Source organism: Trichoderma ghanense, assembly GCF_004382785.1.
Source record: "Trichoderma ghanense strain CCMA-1212 chromosome Unknown scaffold_14, whole genome shotgun sequence".
NCBI lineage: Eukaryota > Fungi > Ascomycota > Sordariomycetes > Hypocreales > Hypocreaceae > Trichoderma > Trichoderma ghanense.
This window is the reverse complement of record NW_027395677.1, coordinates 506,036-528,497: the sequence shown is the minus strand read 5'-3', so window position 1 is coordinate 528,497 and position 22,462 is coordinate 506,036. Positions and strand designations below refer to the sequence as shown.

The following is a 22,462-nucleotide window of genomic DNA, read 5'->3' as shown; positions in this document are numbered from 1 at the left end:
GCACTTGCTGACTCAGAACTCCTCATGTTCTCTTCATCAATTTGAATCCCCCCCCCGCCAAAGAAAACAGAGCAAGACGCATGCGCGCATGAAGCTACTACGACAATGTTCAAGTGCGGGCTTCCGGTACCGTGGACAGACAGGCTGTGTCTGCAGGCTCCATTCGGACTGCTAATAATAATACTTTGCAGGCGGCATCAACCATGGGACAGGTCCAGCATAAGGGGCGTACGGAAAAGCGAACTGCGCTCCCGCTGCCTGGCGCCCACCGGAGTCGTCCGTGATGCTAAAGCCACTCTCGCCACGCCCCCTTGGGGGAGCGCGGGAAGGTACCAGTAGCTGCCGCTTGCAGCACCTGGAGTGGCGCTCCCGGTACCTTGCGCCGGCCGAGGGGCACGACCTGACCAAGTACCTGCAAGTACCGGCCGGCGTCGACCCGCAGGTACCTCCGAGTACTTCTGACCTTATACCTCGACTCTCACAGGCAGGCAGCTCGAACGCAGAGAAGGAGCACCGCGCCTCGTACCTACCAAACCGCACCGGCTGTTTACTACCTACTAGTAGGTAGGTACTGCCTGTACTTGTACGAGTATCCATCCAACTGCAGTGCAGTGCAGCGCCTTAGCAACCTGAGTAGAGTACTAACCTAAACCACGGGACACCTACAGTGCAGTATAGCCCCTTTCTGGGCATGTGCAGCTCGCGGCCGAAAAAAATACCAACCTCACCACTCAAACTCTACCAGAGCCATACCTGTATTTCGTCGCGCACCATCCATCCGGGACGAAAACACCACAATTTCCCCTTACCCGCATCACGCAACCCGACGGCATCTCTACGGAGTGATAGCAGTGCTATACCGCTCCAGCCTCTACCAGCATACCATACTTCGTGCGCCTGCACTGGGCAGGTGGCAGCAACCACCGCGATACTGAGGCTCACAGGTAGTCCTTCGGGATGAGCCTACCGCTGGGGACCGGCAATGGAGGAGCACATACGCAGCACTCTCTTCCTCAATTGCCTGCTCACTCCCAGTCGGACACGCAGATAACGGCCCATCTCGCGAGTCGATTCCACACGCAGATCCAGGCAACCTATCTGTCGTCCCATGGCGTCGTCTGTGTTAACTCCTATACGTCGTCGACCAAGGGACCAGATGGCGGCAAGGAAGGCAGTGCCATGGCTGCGGCCGAGGACGTAGCTGAACGTTCATATCTGCGCCTTGGCCACCGATCTGAAAACCAGGCTGTTGTGTTTCTGTAAGTTGATCTGACGAGCTGCACTCCCCTCTGCTTCTCTTCTTCCTTTTAGCGCTTCTTGATGTTCCATTCACCTCGCCTCTCTTAATCTCTTCCGATGTGGCATTGTCTTTGCAACTTTTCTATGCGGAAAACCCCCCTATTGGACCCCTCTTTTGCCTTGTGAACAGAAGATACGCTTGTTCAAAGAATTTGACAATCATGATTGTCTTGTCCCCGCCTCTTCTCGAGCCCAGACGCGCGTGCCACTCCTGCAATCGGATCTAACATGTCTGCGCTTCTAGGGGAGAATCCGGTGCGGGAAAGTCGACCATTCGAAACCACTACCTCACGGCTCTTCTGAAGAAGTCATCGACCCCCTTATCTAACAAGCTCTCTCTTGCGGCATATGTCTTCGACGCACTCACTACGACAAAGACGGCGACGACACCGATTGCTTCCAGGGCCGGTCTGTTTTTTGAACTCCAATACGACACTTCGGCCTCGACAAGCCCCATCCTTATCGGTGGTAAAGTACTGGACCATCGGTTGGAGAGGAGCAGAATCACCGACGTCCCGACGGGCGAGCGCAACTTCCACATCCTGTACTACCTTGTCGCTGGAACCAGCGACGCGGAGAGGAGTCACCTGGGATTCGACAGTGACAATGGCAGCAAGAGGTGGAAGTTCCTGGGGCACCCGACCCAGCTCAAGGTGGGGATTAACGACGCCGAAGGCTTCCAGCTCTTCAAGACAGCCATGAGGAAACTCGAGTTCCCCAAGAACGACATTGCCGAGATTTGCCAAATTCTGGCTACTGTCCTCCACATTGGCCAGCTGGAGTTTGAGACGACCAACAGCACCAGCGCCACTGGGGATGACAGTGGTGGCTTCTCCCACGAGGGAGGCAACACCTTCACCGCAGTCAAGAACAAGGATGTGCTCGCTATCATCGCTGCGTTCCTCGGTATCAGCGCGTCTGATCTCCAGACCACGCTGGGCTACAAGACCAAGATGATTCACAAGGAGCGCGTCACCGTCATGCTCGACCCCAAGGGTGCCCGTGCTCATGCGAATGAGCTGGCCAGGACGCTCTACAGCCTCTTGGTCGCCTGGATCGTCGAAAACATGAACCAGCGCCTGTGTGCGCCCGAAGAAAACATTGCCAACACCGTCTCAATTGTTGATTTCCCCGGATTTGTCCAGTCCGCGTCCACTGGCTCGGCTCTGGATCAGCTCCTCGCTAATGCCGCCAACGAGGCAATCTACAACATGACGCTCCGCAACTTCTTTGACCGCAAAGCTGAAATGCTGGAAACAGAGGAGGTCACGGTTTCTGCGACTAGCTACTTTGACAACTCTGATGCTGTCAAGGGTCTCTTGAAGCCTGCCAATGGGCTTCTGAGCATTCTCGATGACCAAACACGCCGCAACAGGACTGACATGCAGCTTCTGGAGGCCCTGCGAAAGCGCTTTGAAGGGAAGAACCCGGCCATCGAAGTTGCCTCTGCGACCTCCAAGCTCCCAGGCAGCAACTTCCACACCGAAAACCTGTCTGCAAGCTTCACGGTCAAGCACTTTGCTGGAGAAGTCGAGTATCCCGTAAGGGGCTTGATCGAGGAGAACGGCGAGATCATCTCGGGCGATCTCATGAACGTCATGAATAGCACTAAATCTGAATTCGTGGCAAAGCTCTTCGGCCAAGAAGCTCTGCAGACCGTCACGCATCCCCAGGAGAAGACAACGGTGATGCAGGCAACCATCAGCTCAAAGCCAATGCGCGCCCCTAGTGTCATGGTGCGCAAGGGCGCTCGTCCCAACAGGCCCAGTCCCGCAGCCCGCGGCCAGACGCAGGACAACTTCGACCAGCTCTCGCAGGACAGCGACTCTCGCGAGACAAAGCAGCGAGGAGCGGCGGCCAAGCCCGGGTCGGAACAGGGTGCCTCTGGGCAGTTCCTCGCTTCTCTCGACAACGTGCAGAAAGCCGTCACGGACCCCAACACCAATGCCTACTTCTTCTTCTGTCTCAAGCCCAATGACCGCCGCATCGCCAACCAGTTCGACAGTAAGTGTGTCCGGACGCAGGTACAGACGTTTGGTATTGCCGAGATCAGCCAGCGTCTTCGCTCGGCTGACTTCAGTCTGTTCGTGCCTTTCGGAGAGTTTTTGGGCATGGCGAACAGCGAGACCATGCTTGTGGGAAGCGAGCGTGAGCGAGCAGAGGCTGCCATCGAGGAGAGGCACTGGCCCCGTAACGAGGTCTCTGTCGGTACTACTGGTGTCTTCCTGAGCGAGCGGTGCTGGCTGGAAATTGCCCAGCTGTCCTTCTCCAGCTCGGCGTCTGCCCGCGGGCCAATGTCAGCCTTCGACAGCGAGGGAGGAGACGGCCTCACACCTGGCGATCATAACACCTTTGGTGCTTCCAAGGAGCGTCTCTTGTCTGCCGGACACACCCCCCTCGGCTACGGCGAGAAGGGCAAGAGCGGATACTTCGTCGCTGAAGATGCGCGCTCCGAGGCGGGCGCTTCGGCGTTTGGCGCTGGCGACATGTTCAAGAACCTCGAGACCCGCGAGCAGATGGCCGAGAGAGGCAATGAAAAAGCCCTGGTCGAGGTTGAAGAATACAAGGACAGCCCCAGCCGCAGGCGCTGGCTGTTCATTGTCTACGCCCTCACATGGTTTGTGCCCGACTTCCTCATCAGGTTGATAGGACGAATGCCCCGTAAGGACGTGCGCATCGCCTGGCGCGAGAAGCTCGCCATCAACTTTCTCATCTGGTTCTTTTGCTTGGTCGCCGCTTTCTTCATCGTGGTCTTCCCCATGCTCATTTGCCCTACCCAGCACGTGTACAGCGCCGCAGAGCTCTCTTCATATAACGGCAAGGCGAAGAGCGACGGCGCGTACGTGGCTATCCGTGGTGTTGTCTTAGACTTGGGGGCCTTCATCCCGTCCCACTACCCTTCGTATCTGAAGCAGTCGACTCTCCTGAGCTATGCCGGCCAGGACATCACCAACCTCTTCCCCGTCCAGGTGTCTGCCCTCTGCGATGGCGTCGACGGCGCAATCGACCCGACCGTGACTTTGGATTATAAGACGACAAATTTTACCGGGTCGCCCGTTCTTCTGAATTCGCAAGACGCCAACAGCAAGTTCCACGACTTCCGCTACTTCACCAACGATAGCAGACCCGACTGGTTCTACGAGCAAATGGTGTACCTCAAGTCCAACTTTAAGAAGGGCAACATCGGCTACACCGCCAAGTACGTGAAGTCTCAGGGCACAAAGAAATCGCAAAACATGGCCATCTTGAACGGCAAGGTCTACGACATGACGACTTATCTTGCCGGGGGTCGCCACTTGCGGGCTCCTGCTGGGCACAAAGTTCCGACCAACAACTCCATCACCGACTTCATGGATCCGGCTGTGACATCTCTCTTCCAGCTAAACCCTGGCCAAGACATCTCCAAGTACTGGGACACTCTCAGGCTCGATACCACCGGCAAAGCGCGGATGCAGCGCTGCTTGGACAACCTGTTCTACGTTGGCGACGTTGACACCAGGAACTCTGTCCGCTGTCAGTTCGCCGAATATCTGGTGCTCGCCATCTCTGTCCTGCTGGCCTCGGTCATCGGATTCAAGTTCTTCGCCGCGCTGCAGTTTGGTGGTAAAAATGCCCCCGAGGACCTCGACAAATTCATCATGTGTCAGATTCCCGCGTACACAGAAGACGAGGAGTCCCTCCGCCGTGCCATCGATTCGGCTGCTAGGATGAGGTACGATGACAAGCGCAAGCTGCTGGTGATCGTGTGTGACGGCATGATCATTGGTCAAGGCAACGACAGGCCGACGCCGAGAATTGTCCTCGATATTCTCGGCGTGTCCGAGTCCGTAGATCCGGAACCGCTCAGCTTCGAGTCGCTTGGTGAAGGTTTGAAGCAGCACAACATGGGCAAGGTTTACTCCGGCCTCTACGAGGTTCAGGGCCACATTGTTCCCTTCCTGGTGATCGTCAAGATTGGCAAGCCTTCCGAGGTCTCTCGCCCGGGTAACCGTGGCAAGCGAGACTCTCAGATGGTCATCATGCGCTTCCTTAACCGAGTGCACTACAACCTCCCCATGAGCCCCATGGAGCTCGAAATGTACCACCAGATCCGAAACATCATTGGCGTGAACCCGGCGTTCTACGAGTTCATGTTCCAGATCGATGCCGATACCGTGGTTGCTCCGGATTCCGCCACTCGCATGGTTGCCTCTCTCATCAACGACACCAACATCATTGCCGTGTGTGGCGAAACGGCCCTGACTAACGCCAAGGGGTCTTTCATCACCATGATCCAGGTGTACGAGTACTACATTTCTCACAACCTGTCCAAGGCCTTTGAGAGTCTGTTCGGCTCCGTCACCTGTCTGCCCGGTTGTTTCTCCATGTACCGTATCCGCGCTGCTGAGAGTGGTAAGCCCCTCTTCGTGAGCAAGGAGGTTGTCGAAGCGTATTCCACCATCCGCGTCGACACGCTGCACATGAAGAACCTGCTCCATCTTGGCGAGGATCGTTTCTTGACAACGCTGCTGCTCAAGTTCCACTCCAAGTACAAGACCAAGTACATCTTCACCGCTCACGCGTGGACTATTGCCCCCGACTCCTGGGCCGTCTTCCTCTCTCAGCGACGTCGTTGGATCAACTCTACCGTGCACAACCTGATTGAGCTGATTCCCCTGTCTCAGCTGTGCGGTTTCTGCTGCTTCAGCATGCGTTTTGTCGTCTTTGTCGACCTGCTGAGTACCGTCGTCCAGCCCGTCACAGTCGCCTACATTGTGTACCTGATAGTGCGGGTGGTGCAGAATCCCAACGTGGTGCCCGTGACTGCCTTTATTCTGCTGGGTGCCATTTACGGTCTGCAGGCCATCATCTTCATTCTGCGTCGCAAATGGGAAATGGTTGGCTGGATGATTCTGTATGTCATCGCCATCCCCGTGTTCAGCTTTGGTCTGCCTCTGTATGCTTTCTGGCACATGGACGACTTCGCCTGGGGTAACACCCGTGTGGTTGCCGGTGAAGACGGCAAGAAGGTCCTCATTTCGGACGAAGGCAAATTCGACCCCTCTTCGATCCCGAAGAAGAAGTGGGAGGAGTACCAGGCCGAGCTCTGGGAGACGCAGACTTCGCGAGACGACACCCGCTCCGAGGTCTCTGGCTTCAGCTACGGTACTAAGGCTCACGGCGCTATGTCGGAGTATGCGTATCCCAGCCGGCCCGCCTCGACAACGGGCTTCATCCAGACGGCTCACGGTCAGCCGTACGAGACGCGCAACATGTCACGCATGTCCATGGCTCCGTCCGAGATGAACCGCATGAGCCAGTATGGCGGGTCGCAGTTCTTCTCCCCAGAGGACATGGTTGGCCTGCCGAGTGACGATGCCATCCTGGCCGAGATCCGCGAGATCCTCAAGACGGCAGATCTGATGACTGTCACCAAGAAGGGCATCAAGCAAGAACTGGAGCGCCGCTTCGACGTTCCGCTGGACGCGAAGAGAGCCTACATCAACAGCGGTATGTCTCTTACGCTTCAACCCTCTGATACCCCCCCCCCCCCCCCTGAATCAGTAGCTGAGTTTACTAACTTGTCTTCCGCTGTAGCCACCGAAGCTCTCCTCTCTGGTCAACTCTAGAAGAAGGCGGGAGCGAAAAAGAAGACGCCGACATCCAGCCCACTCATAGCTTTGTTTAATCTCGGAGCGGCTTACTACCCCCTTTCTTCCCTCTCGAATTTTGGGTATTATCTTATTAATCTTTGTTTCTTCGGCCGCCTGGGCCGCTCCCTATCTGGTTTGACGCGCGTTTACCGACAAGCATGCATTAGTCTTGGGAGGAAGAGAGGGGGTTCGAGCGGGACATGATGTCTGATCGTGTTGCTTAAGGGCTGGCGGAGTATGGCTTTGCATTGAAGTATGAGGAGGACGAGCGTGAATGTACCTAACGGAATTTTCATTTTTAATGGCGTGCTCAAGGATAGATGGATGAGGGATGAGTAGTGTAACAGGCATGTTTTTGCATCATTGAATTGGAGTTTTGAGTAAGCGAATACAAGTCTTTTTTTAGTCACTCTATGCCCCTCATCTTGGTGCTCGTGGTCTTGTCTTGATGTGTTGCATGCGTATAGATGGAAATCAGACGATCCTGCGGATGCGTCTACTTTTGGTGTTTGATACAGCTGGTCTTGACTCAACGATATGAGTCCTGAGAATTGATGTGGCTGTGGTTGATCGATCAACATACAAGTAAGTACGAGTTATCGTGATGCACATGCTATTATAGACAGTATATATGTTTAGCCATACATGAGAAGCTTGAATTGGAAATGGCTTCATTGAAAAACCTGGATGGCAACCTTGGCTTCATTGATTGATTCCGTCAAGTTGTACTCTTCTTCTCCTCCACGTTTTCAGGGTATCTTCATCCTATATTGCATGCTCAAAGCCAACGAGAACAGATTCTCTCTCTATGCCCACGTCTCTACACAACGTATCCTTAACACCCCCCGCTTCTCACTGCGTCTTCTTCGCCAACAGCTTTTCCACTCCCCCTTTACTCCACGCCCGAACCCTCGCCTGGTCACAGGTATTCCAGGCGCGCTCCATGAGTGCCTCGTAAAGAGCCGCCTCGTCGGGATTCCCACATGCGGCCCGCTGGGCATCAAGCCACGTCAACAGCCCGAACCTCGTAATCAGCGTCGTGCTGCCGGACTCGATGCACGTAGCGCGATACACGATCCTCAGGACCCGGAGGCGCAGATTCGTCCGCAGGTAGGGGTTGCTGCCCAGGGCCAGGATCTTCTCGAGCCAGCGCTTCTTGTGGAACACGCTGAGGTCAAAGGGCGTCTGGAGGGCGTCGAGCGCGTACGTCAGGAACCAGGCGATTTCTGTGTAGTACTTGTCGTCCTCGGAGGGCTCCCCGTGGAGGATGTCGTGCGCGAGGGGCAGCTTCTCGGGGGACCAGGCGGGGCTCCGCGTGAGGAAGCTGTTGACCTTTGGGTAGAGCGGGTGGAGGGGGTTCTTGAGGATCTCGAGGGCGTGGACGGAGAAGGCGATGAAGGCGGATGGGACGAACCCGCTATCGACTTGCGGGCGGGAGGATTCGGCGAGCTCGGAGAGGAGGAGCCAGATTTGCTTCTTCTCTTCGTAGGCGGACTCGTCGATTTTCGCGGCCATCTTGAGGAGGTTTGTGAGTGCTTCTTTGCGGATGTTGGTGTGCTCTGATGCGAGGAGGCGGATGAGGCTTGTGATGAGGCCGTCTTCGATGAGGTCTTCGACGGCTTTGGCGTGCCATTTGAGGAGCACGCCTGTGTCTTCTGGGCTGGAAAAGGGAATGTGCAGCGCCTCTTCGAGCTGCTCCTGGCTGAGACTTTCATCCTTCTGCTGGGCACTTTCCTCATGCTCTTGGTCGTCATCTTCGCCGCCCTGGGTGCCGCTGCTTGAGGTTTTGGGCATCTTGCGCGATCCAAGCTTTGCAAGCTTCACGGAGTTGGAAGAGAAGCACTCTTCGACCTTGGCGTGGACTCTTTCGAGCGCTTCGCTTCCCTTTTTCTTGTACAGCGCGCTGAAGTAGAGAGAGATGAAGCTTGAGAGCGAGGCGCGTTCAGGGGCATCTGCAGATTTGATGACGTAGGGCAGCTGTTCCGCTATGGCAACGGCGAGCAGATTGAAGCTGCGGCCGTTGGCCTTTGCTTGTACATCGCCGTTGTCGTCTGCGGAATAGCTCTCGAGCACCTCTAGGTATTTGATTGGCGACGTGGCACAGCGGCTGATGCAGTTGTCCAGGAAAGACCATATCTTCTCCATGTTCTCTGGGCTGTTCTCATCGATACTTAGTGCAACGGCTTGAAGAAGAGGGTTTAGTCTGGTAGCTGCTGAGACAAGCTGATTCTCAACAGCAACGTCTGCCAGTACTTTCTTCAACTGATCAAGAGGTGCCGCTCGGTCGCTGCTGGAGAGGAGTTTGAGGAGTGTGGTGAAAGGCGATGACTGGCCTTTGCCGCTGAGAATCTCGATCCTTGCAAACCATCGCATGCCGGGAGAGTAACTGGCTATGGAAACGAGATTCTCCAGCTCCATCTCGCGGAATCCGTCGTGCGGCTCGTCGGAGCCGTCACTTTGCAAGCTGCGGAGGACGTTGACGAAGAAGGGCGAGACGTCAAAGTTAGCGGCCAGAGCCACCTGTGGGATCATCTCGTAGTACAAGAGAAGCAGCCTGCTGGCCATGGCCTTGTGCAATGTGTTTTCGTTGGCAATGCCCTTGTAGCTTCGCACAACCTCCTTCATATCCGGGATGCGTCTGCAAAAGGCATCAATCAACCTTCGAGCAGCCTCATTCCACCGAATATCTTTTACTCGAAAGCCTTCTCTGTGCAGCTTTATGGCCACCGACAGCTTCTCAAGTGCTTCGATCAGCATTCTCGTCGCAAAGAAGGATGTTAGGTTCGAGCTGGGCGAGAGGCACCGAACCATGACCTTTTGGTTCAGCGGGAGTGGTAGAATGTTATCGAGGAGGATGTTTGTAGGGGGAGGGTTGAGAGCAAAGCGTGTCTTGTCGCCGAATGAAGGGGGAAGCGGGATCCTCATCGTATCGAAGAGAAATGAAGCATATCCGATCCACGTCATGGTCAGTTTGGGCTCAAACGTGAACGACTGGTTGTTGAAGAAGTAGTTTGCTATCAGTTCTGGAGCCGCTTCAAATATCGCAGTTAAGAGCTGACTGTGCTTCATGCTAGACCAGGGACGCAGCTTTGACGCAAACTCGGACAAAACAAAGTTGAAGACGGGGACACCGTCGCGGTACGAGTCATCCTTGGCCAGATTGCTGTGTGCTGAGCTCTTTTGCTTGGCAAGCTGGACCGAAAACTCTTCGTTTGACTCCTTGGGGTAAAGGCCGGTGGAAGGATATAGGATGCCGGCAACCGGGTTGGTGCAGACGTACATGAGAAACTGATGGGCCTTTTCACTGACCCGATCAACCTCGCTCTCCGACTCTGTGCTGTTGGAGTAGCTATAGAGAGCCAGTATCCGCATTAACGTCTTGGTATTGAAACACTTGAACTTGATGTCTCGTGAGATCTTGTTGTCCGCCAACACATAGGTCCGCAAGCTGTCCAGAATCTCCACGACAAGAGATGGCGGATCACTCTTGATCATAAATGTCAGATGTGACAGCAGCTCCTTCTGAGAGAGCAGCTCCTTTCGGCCATCAGAATGCAGATATTTGAGGCAGCTCAGGAAGAAGCGAACAGCATTCGTTCTCACAGACGCTTTCCGAGAGTCTTCAGGGTTCTCCACAGTGCTTCCAATCTCCAAGTTTCTACCAAGGGACGCAAAAGTATAGGCCTTGGCGCGAACTATCCGTCTTGCGTAGGCGCCTCCGTCGAGGGACACGGCTTCGCGAAGCAATCGCAGTGTGGGTGATATGATGAAGCCCTTCGTCTTGTCCGAGGACAAGTTCTTCGATATTGACTTGAGCTGACGCTCTTGGACGAGCGTTTGGCAAATGCCCAGCCCATGCTTGACGAGCTCCAACGAATCCGAGACGACATTGAGCACGAGGGCGAGGACAACGGCCGCAGAGGACATGACGCCGCCTTCATTCGTCTGGGCAGCAAATGACCACATCTCCATGATGTCGCTCAGATAGACGGCGTCCTCGCCCTCGATCCTCGGCCTGACCAGTTCGAGATATTCCCGTAGAATGGCGAGACTCGCGGATCGATCGCCCTCGCCGGAAACTATGGTGTCGAGGAGTCTCTTGAAGGACTGCAGACCTGATTAAGAAGCCATCAGTACCACATGATGGCAAATAATCAATGCAGAATATCTGTTCAATGGGGCCTCAAACTCACCATGTCTTGCTCGGCGCATGTCCTGGTCAAACGCGAGCAGCCCGCGCAGCTGCTCCCCAGAGCTCACATCCTCTCCGGTGGGAACATCGTGTGTGATTTTCTGGCGCTTGCGAAACGCAGCAGCTCCGTCAGCGTCAATGGAAGCTCGTTTGCCCATTTTGCACGACCTCGGCGACTTCGTCCTGCTGCTGCTGGCGGTTTGCACGCAATTGTCGTTCGCAGAAGTTTAGATATTTTGAGATACTGCCGGGTCTTACCGCCTGAGATTGCTTCCAGGATAAGGCAAGGCCAGCAAGCTTATCGCAAGTATCCACTCTCGGTTGTTCTCCGGAATTGCCTGGTCCTGCGGTCTCCGCTACAGAAGGTACGTACCACTCCAGCCCACCTTCACGTCAAGCCACTCAAGCCACTCTGACGGACCTGTGAGCCACGGTTTTCCATTTTCTAGGTGGGTACATGGACAGGCACAGATCTTCACATGCACATGGCATGGCTTTTTGGTGGCTGTAAATGCGCACCATCAAGCTATTCTAAGCTCAAGACAAGAACCAAGCAAAAGAAGAAAGAAATGGCATCAGAAGACAGAAATCAAGGAAAAACGAGAGACAGAGAAACAGGGCCGTGCATGCATGATCCAAACGGCATCACAATCACATCAGGTCTGGCCTCGCATAGGTGCGGTGCCTCCGGAGAGGGTGGAAGAAACTGAGACATGCATGATGGCTTCGCTCGTATCCTCAGTTCCTGTTGGGTCTTGGGTCTCTTCTGCGTCTTTCTCTCCACGCCACTGGCCGCAGGTGCACAGAGAGCGTCCGGTAATACTGCTGCATGCCAGTGCGTCGTCCATTGGGCGTCAGGTGGTCGCTTCTCGAGTCAAGCCATCACGACGCTGCCCACACCATCATCATCTTTGGCGTTGACCGTCTGGCTATGGGCTCTGGTACAGCACAATATGTCATCATGATCACCATCAGAGCGGTGCTAAAGATGGGAACACCGTCGGACAATGGGAGGGTCCCTCTAGGAACTCTGAGGAAGCCGCAACGACGGACTGTTCCAGGTCCGGTGATCGAGGGACTGCTTGATTGGGCGTCTCTGCTTTGACTGACGGACGGCAGCACAGAAGAAACGAAGCGAGGGACGAAGCGGGAAATGAAAAACGAGAGAAGCGCGCGCGCCAATCGAGCTGCGACGGCCCAAAGAAGCAAAAACGAGGGTCCCGGATGAGGCAAGATTCGGCTGCGTGGCGCTGAGACGGCAGACGAGATGAGGCACTGATCTGATGGGCAGGTTTCGCATCGCACCGCATCGCATCGAGGGCCTCGCTCGTCTGTCTGCTTTGCTTGCTTGCGCCCGGAGCCAGCTATTATTCTTCGAGACACACCGTCAGCCTCTGGCAGCGCGAACCAGGCCCAGGGGAACCCGAGGGCATCAGATGCCAGCAGCTGGCCAATGCCGGCCTCCCACGCGACCCCTCCTCGGGCCATCTGGAGCAAAGCCACGAATGAAGCCGTGGCGAATGCAAGACATCGACTCGCTGTGCCAGCCCGGCCGTCTGACGCCGTCTGTGGATCCTGCAATCTTGTGGGTAGCGCCAGCCATCCGCATCCATGGCTTCTACGCGCCGACTGGACGGTCGCCTTTGCGGCCCAGCCTATCACCGTGGCGGCCCTGTTGGCTCACCATCGTCGCTGCTCAGCCGCCACTGACTGGGCCGTCGTGCCTAGCCCTCTGTCGAGGTGTGTTTATCTCCTCTGACACTGGCTGCTGGTGCTGAGAAAAGAAACAAGGGCAGACAGACAGACAAGACAAGACACACACCACACACACCCACCGGCGAACGAGGGCGAACAAGGGCGAAACAAAGTGCGGATGATGGGCTCCAGTCGAAGTCTGTCCATGGCCAGGCCGGGTGAGCTGCGCTATTGCAGATGCAAAGTAGTATTTACGAGCTCACCCGGCCCTCCGATTTGAACTTTCCAGTCGATGTTGCCGGATCTACTCTGACCTTTTTTTAAATTCTTATTTTTCCTTTATGTCATCGGGGCTCGCTGGACGGTCTTTTCATTCGCTTCTCTCCCTTACCTCACCTTACGTTACCTTACTCTTAAAAGCATATTATCTGCCGGCCCAGTCGGCATGAGGCTGCTTCTTCTCTCCACAGCATGAAAGCTTCGACGGGCGTCTTTGGGGAAGCATATGCGTCATGCTTCTCTTGTCTCACGTGCTGGGAGCCGTTTGCCTTTCGCCTCGACGAGAGACCCGAGCGACGTATGTGGTGATTCCGATATATTTGTATTTGATTCCGCTCGATCTATTTCCCCACATGTTCCCTCCCTCCCTCTACATTTGCTGTTGATAGAACCAAGCAATGTCTGAGAGCTCTTCACTTACTTATAGGCACCAGGCGACAACAACCGTCACATCCGCATCATCAGCGACCAGCCGACATCCCGTTCGCCCCCAATGGCGGTTCCAGAGGTTGAGCTGCCCCGGCCTAGCTGGAGGCAAAAAGTGCAGCGGACATTCTCATCCAGCCAGCCGGGCTTTTCATCAAGAAGCAGGGCTCAGAGAGACGGCACAAGGCCGCAGCTGCAAATCTCAGCGCCGTTTGAATTCAGACATGTCGACTCCGGCTCTTTCCAGTTCCCGTTTCCTGCTCAACGCCCGTCTCGGCCCTGGGAGAGTCCTTTGACGCCGGATACGCCCGAGACCCCCTTTGAGCCGTTGCAGCTGAACGTCTTGGGCTCGGGCAAGGAGTTGTCGCCAATGCTCCCTGATTTCAGCTTTCCTAGTGAGATGACGCCGCCGTCTCTGGTTCACCTTCCGGGAAGGCCCTTTCGCGACGACTCCTCACCTTGTCATCGAAGAAACACTCCATCCCCGTCATTTCACATTCCTCGAAAAAACGTTGCTGCTCCTCCGTCATCGCGCAGTCCAGAGGTGTCGCCATTGCACCTCGCTTCCGACAAGCAGACTCGCGCCCGGACTTACACGCCGTCCGACATGGAGACGATCAAAGAGCGAGTGGCGTCTGCCATGAACGAGGTGGAACAGCTGCAAAGAAAGATCAACGACATCATCGAGCGGCAGAGCCTCTACACCGCAAGCAGACCATCAACAGCCCACTCCATGGCTCGCACCATACCCGGTAAGCTTACAGACGCAGCTTCATCCCTTTTCCCCTACACAGTTCCCCGGCTTATGCGGTAACCATGCAGACGCCGCGGAGGTTCCGGTGATTCCTGCACTCCCACCAGCGGCGCCGTCATTCGCTGAGCGCCTGAACACAGAGGTGTCACTGCCCAACACGGGACCCGTGACAGCGTCAGTCCACATCAGCCAACTGGAGGCGTACGAGGAGACGCTCCACAACATCCGGCAGTTTTCAGAGTCGATGCGAAAGCAGCAGTCTTCCCCGCCGCCTCCTCCCCCACCATTGCCCCTCGTGCTACGGCCACCACTACGGAAGAAGAAGTCGTTCTCGCGAGTCTCTACCTGGTTGTTCCCAGAGCCAGGCCGTGACAGGAAGCAGAGCCTGGACTCTGTCACAAACGTTCCGCGTCCTATCAAGGGAAGCGAAGGATTCTACCAGCCTGTAACGCCGCCTAGGCGGCCACACAGGCAGAGCACCGAAACATTTGATACGTTGTCTACTTGGTCGACAAACGACGAAGATCGCACTGTGCCGTCGGCCTGGTCGCCGCGGAGCACTCCGTCCAAGAACGGGAAAGAGGAAGAGGAGGACATCTTCATTGACAGAAGGGCCACCTTTGGGATGAACAGCGTCGGGGGCCCCGCTGCGGTGAATGTCGGCGTCGCAATATGACAAAAAGACGCTGACTTCGTACATATCTTTTCTGCTACTAATGTATATACTACTACACATATCACGCATGTGCTGGACCACATCTTATAGACGGGGTGGAGCGATTGCAGGGATAATGAACGGGGGCATGTCTGGCATATCAGGCTGGGCTGGGAATAGAATGGGCTGGGCCGTGATGCCCGTATTGGTTATATCAACAAAGGTGACAAGTGACGGATGCAGCTCAGCGACATCCCGGCGATCACTTGGGCGTACTAAGGGGGAAAATGGTTCAGATAGAGGAGGTAATCCAAATGGTATAGTAATGAGCATAAGCCCCGTTGGTGTGTAGTAGATGCTACTCTGCGTAGAGGGCATGTGATTCAGTGTCGTATGTATGAGATGACGAGATTTCTGTCTTTTTCCTCTAAACGAAGATTGATAATGTCAGAGAATCAGAAGACCATCTTGTGTATTATACTGTAAGCGAGGAGTAACATCCTCACAAACTCGGCGAGTTCATGCGTGCTAGTGCCCAATCTCTGGAACTGCCGAGCGGTGCCTTTTGGGCTGGGCAGTGCTGCATTGGCGTTGCACGCCCTAATGCATGGAGTTCCTTTCGGTTCTTACATGCTCGGACTGACTAGAAATGTTGTTCAATGATTGATTCAAGCAAGTTTCTTGGCTGTGGCAGTCTCAAGAGAAATCATGAATCGGGTGGTTATGGCTGCAGGTACAGCTCATAGGATCCAAAGGCACTTTTACCCTGTATTTCAGAGGCTGAATTGAGGTTGTCACTGCTGAGAACCTTGAGGACCTGGTACTGTTCCGTGTAACCTGATTGGCAGTACTGTATTACATAACCTGACCTTTCACCTCCAATTTGCTTATCCCCTTGTCACCTGCACACTGAATCGAAGCCTCAGCCAAGCTTCAGCCAAGCGCAGCCATTCCCGACATATCCAAGCCAAAGCCGAAACGTCGCATTCCGCCCTCTTTTTGCTCTGCATCTCGGATATGAGGTCGACGATGAGCTGATTCTACAAGGGGGAAAAGCGATACTTTCATATTGGCTATTGGCGCCGCATCGACCAATCTGCTGCCACAATCAGCGCACGCTTCCCCTGTAGCTCTCGCGGCTTATCGACGGCCGGCTCTCGACTGGAGAGGGAGAGTCTCATCAAGAGCGAAAGCAAGAGGCCCTTTGCGTCGTCTACTGCCAAGAAAAGCAGAGCAGAGCCCTAATGTCGTAACTGACACCTCGGAACCATGCCTGTGGCCAGAATCGTAGCCGCGATCCGAGGCGCGGCCTCACGAGACGCATACAAATACAGCGCTGTCCCGGACCCGGAGTCTGAACGAGAGCCTCAGCGGCGTCGGCAGCTTGATCGGCGGGATTCAACTCAGAGACAGCGTCTCGGAGAATCTGCACACTTTGCTTCGTCTCAGGGACAGACCAGGCTGATCAAGATGTCACTCGGCGGCATGGCGCTCTTTGCCATCTTGTTGACCATGGCCTCACTCGGGTATGCACTTGAACTCGAAATCAAAGACGAAGAAGGCCGAGACACGCTAACTTGGCTCATGTGAAAAGCCGGGCCAAGCCCTCGTCGACTTGCGAAGCTGTCGGCAACTGCACAGGAGACGTCTCGCAGATCTGGGGCCAATACTCGCCCGTCTTCTCAGTCCCCTCCACAATCGACGCTTCCATCCCGGCGGGCTGCAGTGTGACCTTTGCGCAGGTCTTGTCGCGCCATGGAGCGCGGTTCCCGACGCAGAAGAAGACGGATGCCTACCGAGACATGATTGAGCGCATCCAGGGCAGCGTCGAGGATTATGGCAAGGGATTCGAGTTCCTCAAGGACTATGCGTACAACCTTGGCGCCGACGATCTCACCGCCTTTGGCGAGCAGCAGATGGTAGACTCTGGAAGGGCCTTCTTGGAGCGCTACCACAACCTGGCCTCTGACTTTGACCCCTTTGTGCGGGCATCTGGGTCGGATCGAGTGGTTCTGTCGGCGCAGAGGTTCCTCGAGGGGTACTACGAAGCTCAGCGCCGCGACGCTTCAACCGCAACCAAGGATATTCTGATCATTCCTGAGGATGAGGCATATAACAACACTTTGAACCATGGAGCGTGCCCTGCCTTTGAAGAAGGCCCGGCATCTGAAATTAGGGATATGAACCAGAAGGCCTGGCTTGGCGTCTTCGGGCCTGCGATCAACAGGAGGCTCAATAGCAGGCTGCCTGGCGCGAACCTGACCCTGACTGAGACTGTCTACATGATGGACCTGTGCCCATTCACCACGGTAGCCAACACGAGTACGCCCTCGGACTTTTGCAGACTCTTCTCTGCAGACGAGTGGACAAGCTACGACTACTTTCAATCTCTGGACAAGTGGTACGGCTATGGGAGAGGCAATCCCATGGGCCCATCTCAGGGGGTTGGATTTGGCAATGAGCTGATTGCCAGACTGACGGGCCAGCCTGTGCGCGATAACACGACGACGAACACAACGCTCGACTCTTCGCCCGAGACGTTCCCCCTCCACGACAAGCTGTACGCTGACTTTTCCCACGACAACACCATGTCTTCCATCTTTGCGGCCCTTGGCATGTTCAACTCGACCAGGGACCTGCCGCTCAAGTACAAGCTGTCTCCCCGGAAGCTTCACGGCTTCTCTGCGTCATGGGTCGTGCCGTTTGGCGCCCGCATGTACGTGGAGAAGATGCAGTGCAATGGCTCGGACGAGCAGCTAGTGCGAATCATTCTCAACGACCGCGTGGTGCCGATGCGGACGTGCAACCCGGATAGACTGGGGCGTTGCAAGCTGGGTGCTTTCATTGATAGCCTCTCGTTTGTGCGTAGCGGAGGGCTGTGGAATCAGTGTCCTCTGAAGGCTGAGGAGTGATTTCGGCGTGAAGAACTAGACCTAGATCTGGAGCTAACAGTGCATTAAGTATCGATGTCATGGCGTGTCGAAGCAAATGGCAGGCTGAAAAGAGAATTGTACAGTATTCGGAAACGAACTCGGAGTTATAGGAATTTCTGTCGCTTATTGAGCGTCATCTGGTTTATATTTGACAGCTCAGCATCTACACTACGAGTCGCTTCCGAGTGCAGCATCATCTAGCGGAGATTGCATACGCAAGGAGAGGCTTCATACATACCAAAGTCACACCACGTTCAATTGCTTGCCATTATGCAGAGTCATCTATTACTGCTGATAACAACAATGATGGCAGTACCTGTTTACCCCCGACATCAGTGAACTTTACAACACCACCAGGTCCGTCCTACAATGGAGATTGAGCAACAAACGCAGTCCTCGTGGACATGCTTCACCAAATCACTCAGCCAATAGGCCGTTCACGCGTCATGCGTTGCTTTAGGTGTTTCGGAGACAGACCTCAATATGGTTAGAACTGTACATGCAGCACCCGAAGAATGCCTCTATGGGCTTCGAATGTCCTAAGGTATCTATCCTTTGAGGAAGGTACCTAAATGGCGCTCCCTCCTGAGCTTTCCGTACATTTAGAGTTCATTTCCTGTTAGGCAATGCGTACCTACCTACTAATACCTACCTATCATAAGGCACCTTAGGTATGGAGGTCTCGTTATCATTCCTGATCAAGCGGCGAAACGTTCCCAGACTGGGCAGCAACTGCCCTGGTGCTTCATGGACTCCCGTCGCTCCTTCAGGCCCTTGTGCTTGCACATCAGATCGCCGGGAAGGTACCCAAGGTACTGAGCCTGGAGAATGCCAGAAGCGCCGAATCCAGAGGGAAAGTGGTCGCCTGTAAGCGAGCACGTGGATGGATATCAAGGCAGTCGGCACTGCGAAGAATCGGCAGGAACAAAGGAGCGTCTGCGTCTAGGTCATGGGTGCCCTCAGCACATAAAAGCCCAGACACAACCATCGCTCAAGCACTATCCCATCAACCATTTCGCAAACCCGAGCAAACATACGTCGTACAATGGCACTCATGACGGGATACTGCGTGCTGGTTTCCGAAGAGCCTGACGAGGAACACCAGCGCATATTCAACCCGCAACACAGTCGTGCACACCGCCATGTTCCTGTCGATCAACTCATTGTCTACAGTCCCTACAAAGAGGTCCGACAGCTTCAGGGTATAAACCCTAACACAGGTCAGATGAGCGTGGATAGCCGCACTGTTGTCGTGTCTATTGACGGAGCTTGTCGCGGCAATGGAAAGTCCTCAGCCCGGGCCGCCTGGGGTGTCTACTTCGGACCTCAGTCTATGCACAATGCAAGCGGAACCTTGGACGCCGCTCTTCCGCAGACGAGCACTCGGGCCGAAATCGAAGCTCTCTCGCAAGCGCTGGACATCATCCGTAACGACGTCTCCAAAGACTTGTCGCTGCTGCACTATCATATTAGGACGGACTCGGAGTATCTCGTCAAGACATTTTCAGCGTGGATCCAGAAGTGGATTGAAAATGGTGGAATGAACTCTCAGGGGAAGCCAGCGGCTCATTTTGACACCTTGAAGAAGATTCTCGAGCGCCTGGATGACATGACGGATGAAGTTAAAGGGGACATGAAGGTCAAATTGTGGCAGGTCCCACGAGAGGAGAACAAGGAAGCCGACGCGCTCGCAAACTACGCTCTCGATAAAGCACCCGGGGCCAACATGATGGCTGCAAGCGCGATGCTCCGAGTCCTCGCAATCGATCCTCTTGATCAAGCATCCGGAGCCAGCAGGATGGCCGCAAACGCGAAGCCACGAGTCCTCTCAGTCTCTCTCAATCGCCTCTCATTTTTCGATTCAATGTACGACTCGCTCCTCAGCAAACTACGAGTGGGCTCTACTTTCCAGCGTGTTGAGGACGGAGTTTCTGCTATACGTATGCTCCTGGAAGAACCGCGACCAGACGCCGTTCTTGTCACCGACGAGGCTCTTACCTTGAGGGAAAACGCAGCTGTTTGGGATGCAGTGCTGAAGTATGTACAACACGGTGGTACAGCTGTGTGTATGGGCCACTTTTCATGCTTCACCAGCCCCCCGAGCATCAAACCTTTCTTTACCAAAGCAGGCTTGGACTGGTCATCAGGCTCCTACCACCGGACGACGCTGGTACTCAATCTTCAGGCAGTTGGGGTTTCCTTGGCTTCGAGACTCCTCCCAAAGTACAGCCAGAAAGCTGTGTTCCTCAAACATGCAAGGCCCTCGGATGCTTGGTACGTGACGAATGAAAATTCCTTTCTTGAGTCTCTCGTCTTTTCAGCGGAGAACGTACACAAACCTGGCGAAAGTCCCGTTTTGTTGGCTCGTGTCGGAAAGGGAAAACTGGGATACATTGGCGACGTCAATGGCGAGGAAGGGTCTGAAGCTGTTGTTCTTGCCATGTGTGGCTTGTAATTCCATCTAGAGCGTATGCAGGAGGGATCTGGAACCTCTGGCCTGGGGTGATGCCTTTCTTAAGTAGATCATCTCTTATTCATAATACCAAGGCCATTTATCATGAGCAGTCTCGTCGAGACCATCGGATGGTGCTTTAGCAGTTCGCAGCAAAATGGCTCGGCCGAGCTGTGAGAGATGTATCCTGGCGCTGTCGGCTTACGCAAATCCTTGAACTGCTCGTTGAAGCTGATTGAACTTGTTTATAGTGGTGGTGAGAGCACTGCTGACTGCTGACTGACTCCAAATGAGGTGAGCTTGAGCCAGCACCAAACAAGCAAATGTCACCAGAACCAGTAAGATACCCGGCTTCTTGCCCAAGGCGAGGGTACCGAGTACATACCTACAGGCCCCGATAAGACAGGCAGCGATAAGGCGCCCCTCGAAGCGGAAGTCGCTCGACGTCAGCAGCAGCAACTGCAGCGAGTCCGTGCGCTGTCCAAGTCCCGTCATTGTCAACCGCAGTCAATTGGCGAGCCTCGTCACACCAAAACAACAACAGCTGCAGCATCTCTGTTTCCACCTTTCTTCTCTCTTCTCCCTCTTGTCTTCATGCGCGCTGCTGCAAATAAACGACAACGACGGCCGAACAAACCAACGGATGCGCAGAATCGACTGAGCAGCTCGTCGAAGGATTGATTGAGGATTCACCTGCCAGATTCACCGCTCGCCTACCTACTTCCCAACTTGTTGACGATTCGTACTTTACCCGTCTCTTCTTCGGCTTCCAGGGAGGTGGGCAGAACGGCGCAACCTTGCAGAGGCGACTAGACGTACGAGCAGCAACACAGGCCATGGTGTCGACGGCGGGAGGCATCGTCATTGCGATTGTGGTGATTCTGGTCGTCGCGGCGGCTGGATGGGTGGTTTTCACCCAGCTGCGCGCGCGGAGACTGGGGGTGAGTCTCTCTTTGCTCTGCAACCACTTTTTGCACCAAGCTTTACCCCTGTTGCATCGCAAACTCCTGGACGGGCTGTAATGGCATGGCTGTCGGGAGCTGCGGCAGCGCAATCAGCACCAGGAGACAGCGACTCTGCATCTGGCATCGTATCATCACATTGACAAGGTTGGGCTAACCGTGTGCGCTTCAACGCAACAACAGCTCCCCCCACCGAGTCTCTCGTCGTATCTGCCCTGGCACAAAGCAGACGCGCCCTACGGACCGCCCCGGCCGGCGCGCGGCGGCATCGTCGGCTGGTTCAACGACGTGGTGCGCAAGTTCAAGCATCGCAACGACCGATCGGCCGCGGGCGCCTACGAGCAGTCGTCGCACGGCCCGCCCGGCAACCGAGGCTTTGGCCCGCTGGACCCGGACGACGCCTGGGACTCGCGCGTCGGCAACGAGGCTGACGGGTACGGCTACTACGAGCAGGAGCTGGGGGGCCACACCGAGTACACGGGCGCCAGCTACGGCGGCGGCGGCGGCAGACTGGGCGCTTCGGGAGGGATGGCGGCCTATGACGAGGACGTGGAGCGGGGGCGGCGGCCGAGCAGAGATGCGGGAGCGGCGACGGCGGCGGGCGTCGGGGCTGGGCGCGTGAACCCTTTCGATGACGATGCGCAAGCGAGCCTCCGGGGCGTCAGCCCGCGGCCCATGGACGCGGCTTCGTACAGGCCGGGGGATCATCGACCGGGCAGCGCTGGCAGTAGCCATGCCGACAGGAGGTCGATGTTTAGGGAGAATATCTGAGTGACCAGGCAGATGTAGAGATGGAGTGGGAAGGGATGGTGGAGGTTGGTAAGGGAAAGGGAACCAAATTGGTTGCGTGTTGACGGTGGGCTTGCCTTTTCTTTTTTCTTTACGAGAAAATGGTTTGTGGTTCGTGTATGTCACGGTATGATATTCTGGAGGCTGACTTGCGTTTTTCTTTCCCTTTCCTCCGTCTCCTGTTATGACTGTTGTTTTTGTGTTTTTGTTCCTTTTCATCTTCACATGTACATTTGTTGGCATGGGACAGAAACGGGAGGTCTGCAATTGTACATATACAGGATGAAGAGGGCCTCTCACATCTGTCACCACTATGGAATCGCGATGTCGTGTTCAGCTGCTTACAGTCTACAATCCATGATTCTCTTTGCCAATCATTGAGTACACCGCGAT

At 55.1% G+C, this 22,462-nt stretch overlaps 6 protein-coding genes across 6 annotated transcripts; 5 read left to right on the top strand and 1 right to left on the bottom strand.

Moving 5' to 3' along the window:
• Positions 1-857: 857 nt before the first annotated feature.
• On the top strand, positions 858-6,908 carry CCMA1212_009062 (Chitin synthase 8; the record flags this gene model as incomplete). The annotated part of the gene is made up of 3 exons (XM_073706163.1): positions 858-1,259; positions 1,544-6,789; positions 6,877-6,908. The coding sequence occupies exons 1-3, from the start codon at positions 958-960 to the stop codon at positions 6,906-6,908; spliced, it is 5,580 nt and encodes a 1,859-aa protein (XP_073555414.1). The 5' UTR covers positions 858-957.
• An 876-nt stretch (positions 6,909-7,784) lies between these two features.
• Positions 7,785-11,282, bottom strand: CCMA1212_009061 (uncharacterized protein; the record flags this gene model as incomplete). Its single annotated transcript, XM_073706162.1, has 2 exons — positions 7,785-11,047; positions 11,126-11,282. 2 exons carry the CDS (start codon positions 11,280-11,282, stop codon positions 7,785-7,787), a joined length of 3,420 nt encoding a protein of 1,139 aa, XP_073555411.1.
• Positions 11,283-13,290: 2,008 nt separating this feature from the next.
• CCMA1212_009060 (uncharacterized protein) lies at positions 13,291-14,954 on the top strand (the record flags this gene model as incomplete). Its single annotated transcript, XM_073706161.1, has 3 exons — positions 13,291-13,396; positions 13,533-14,276; positions 14,347-14,954. 3 exons carry the CDS (start codon positions 13,291-13,293, stop codon positions 14,952-14,954), a joined length of 1,458 nt encoding a protein of 485 aa, XP_073555412.1.
• A 1,248-nt stretch (positions 14,955-16,202) lies between these two features.
• CCMA1212_009059 (3-phytase A) lies at positions 16,203-17,845 on the top strand (the record flags this gene model as incomplete). The annotated part of the gene is made up of 2 exons (XM_073706160.1): positions 16,203-16,459; positions 16,528-17,845. 2 exons carry the CDS (start codon positions 16,203-16,205, stop codon positions 17,843-17,845), a joined length of 1,575 nt encoding a protein of 524 aa, XP_073555489.1.
• Positions 17,846-18,911: 1,066 nt separating this feature from the next.
• CCMA1212_009058 (Ribonuclease H1) lies at positions 18,912-20,321 on the top strand (the record flags this gene model as incomplete). The annotated part of the gene is made up of 1 exon (XM_073706159.1): positions 18,912-20,321. One exon carries the CDS (start codon positions 18,912-18,914, stop codon positions 20,319-20,321), a length of 1,410 nt encoding a protein of 469 aa, XP_073555488.1.
• Positions 20,322-20,607: 286 nt separating this feature from the next.
• CCMA1212_009057 (uncharacterized protein) lies at positions 20,608-22,051 on the top strand (the record flags this gene model as incomplete). The annotated part of the gene is made up of 4 exons (XM_073706158.1): positions 20,608-20,612; positions 20,652-20,790; positions 20,984-21,259; positions 21,464-22,051. 4 exons carry the CDS (start codon positions 20,608-20,610, stop codon positions 22,049-22,051), a joined length of 1,008 nt encoding a protein of 335 aa, XP_073555487.1.
• Positions 22,052-22,462: the final 411 nt, after the last annotated feature.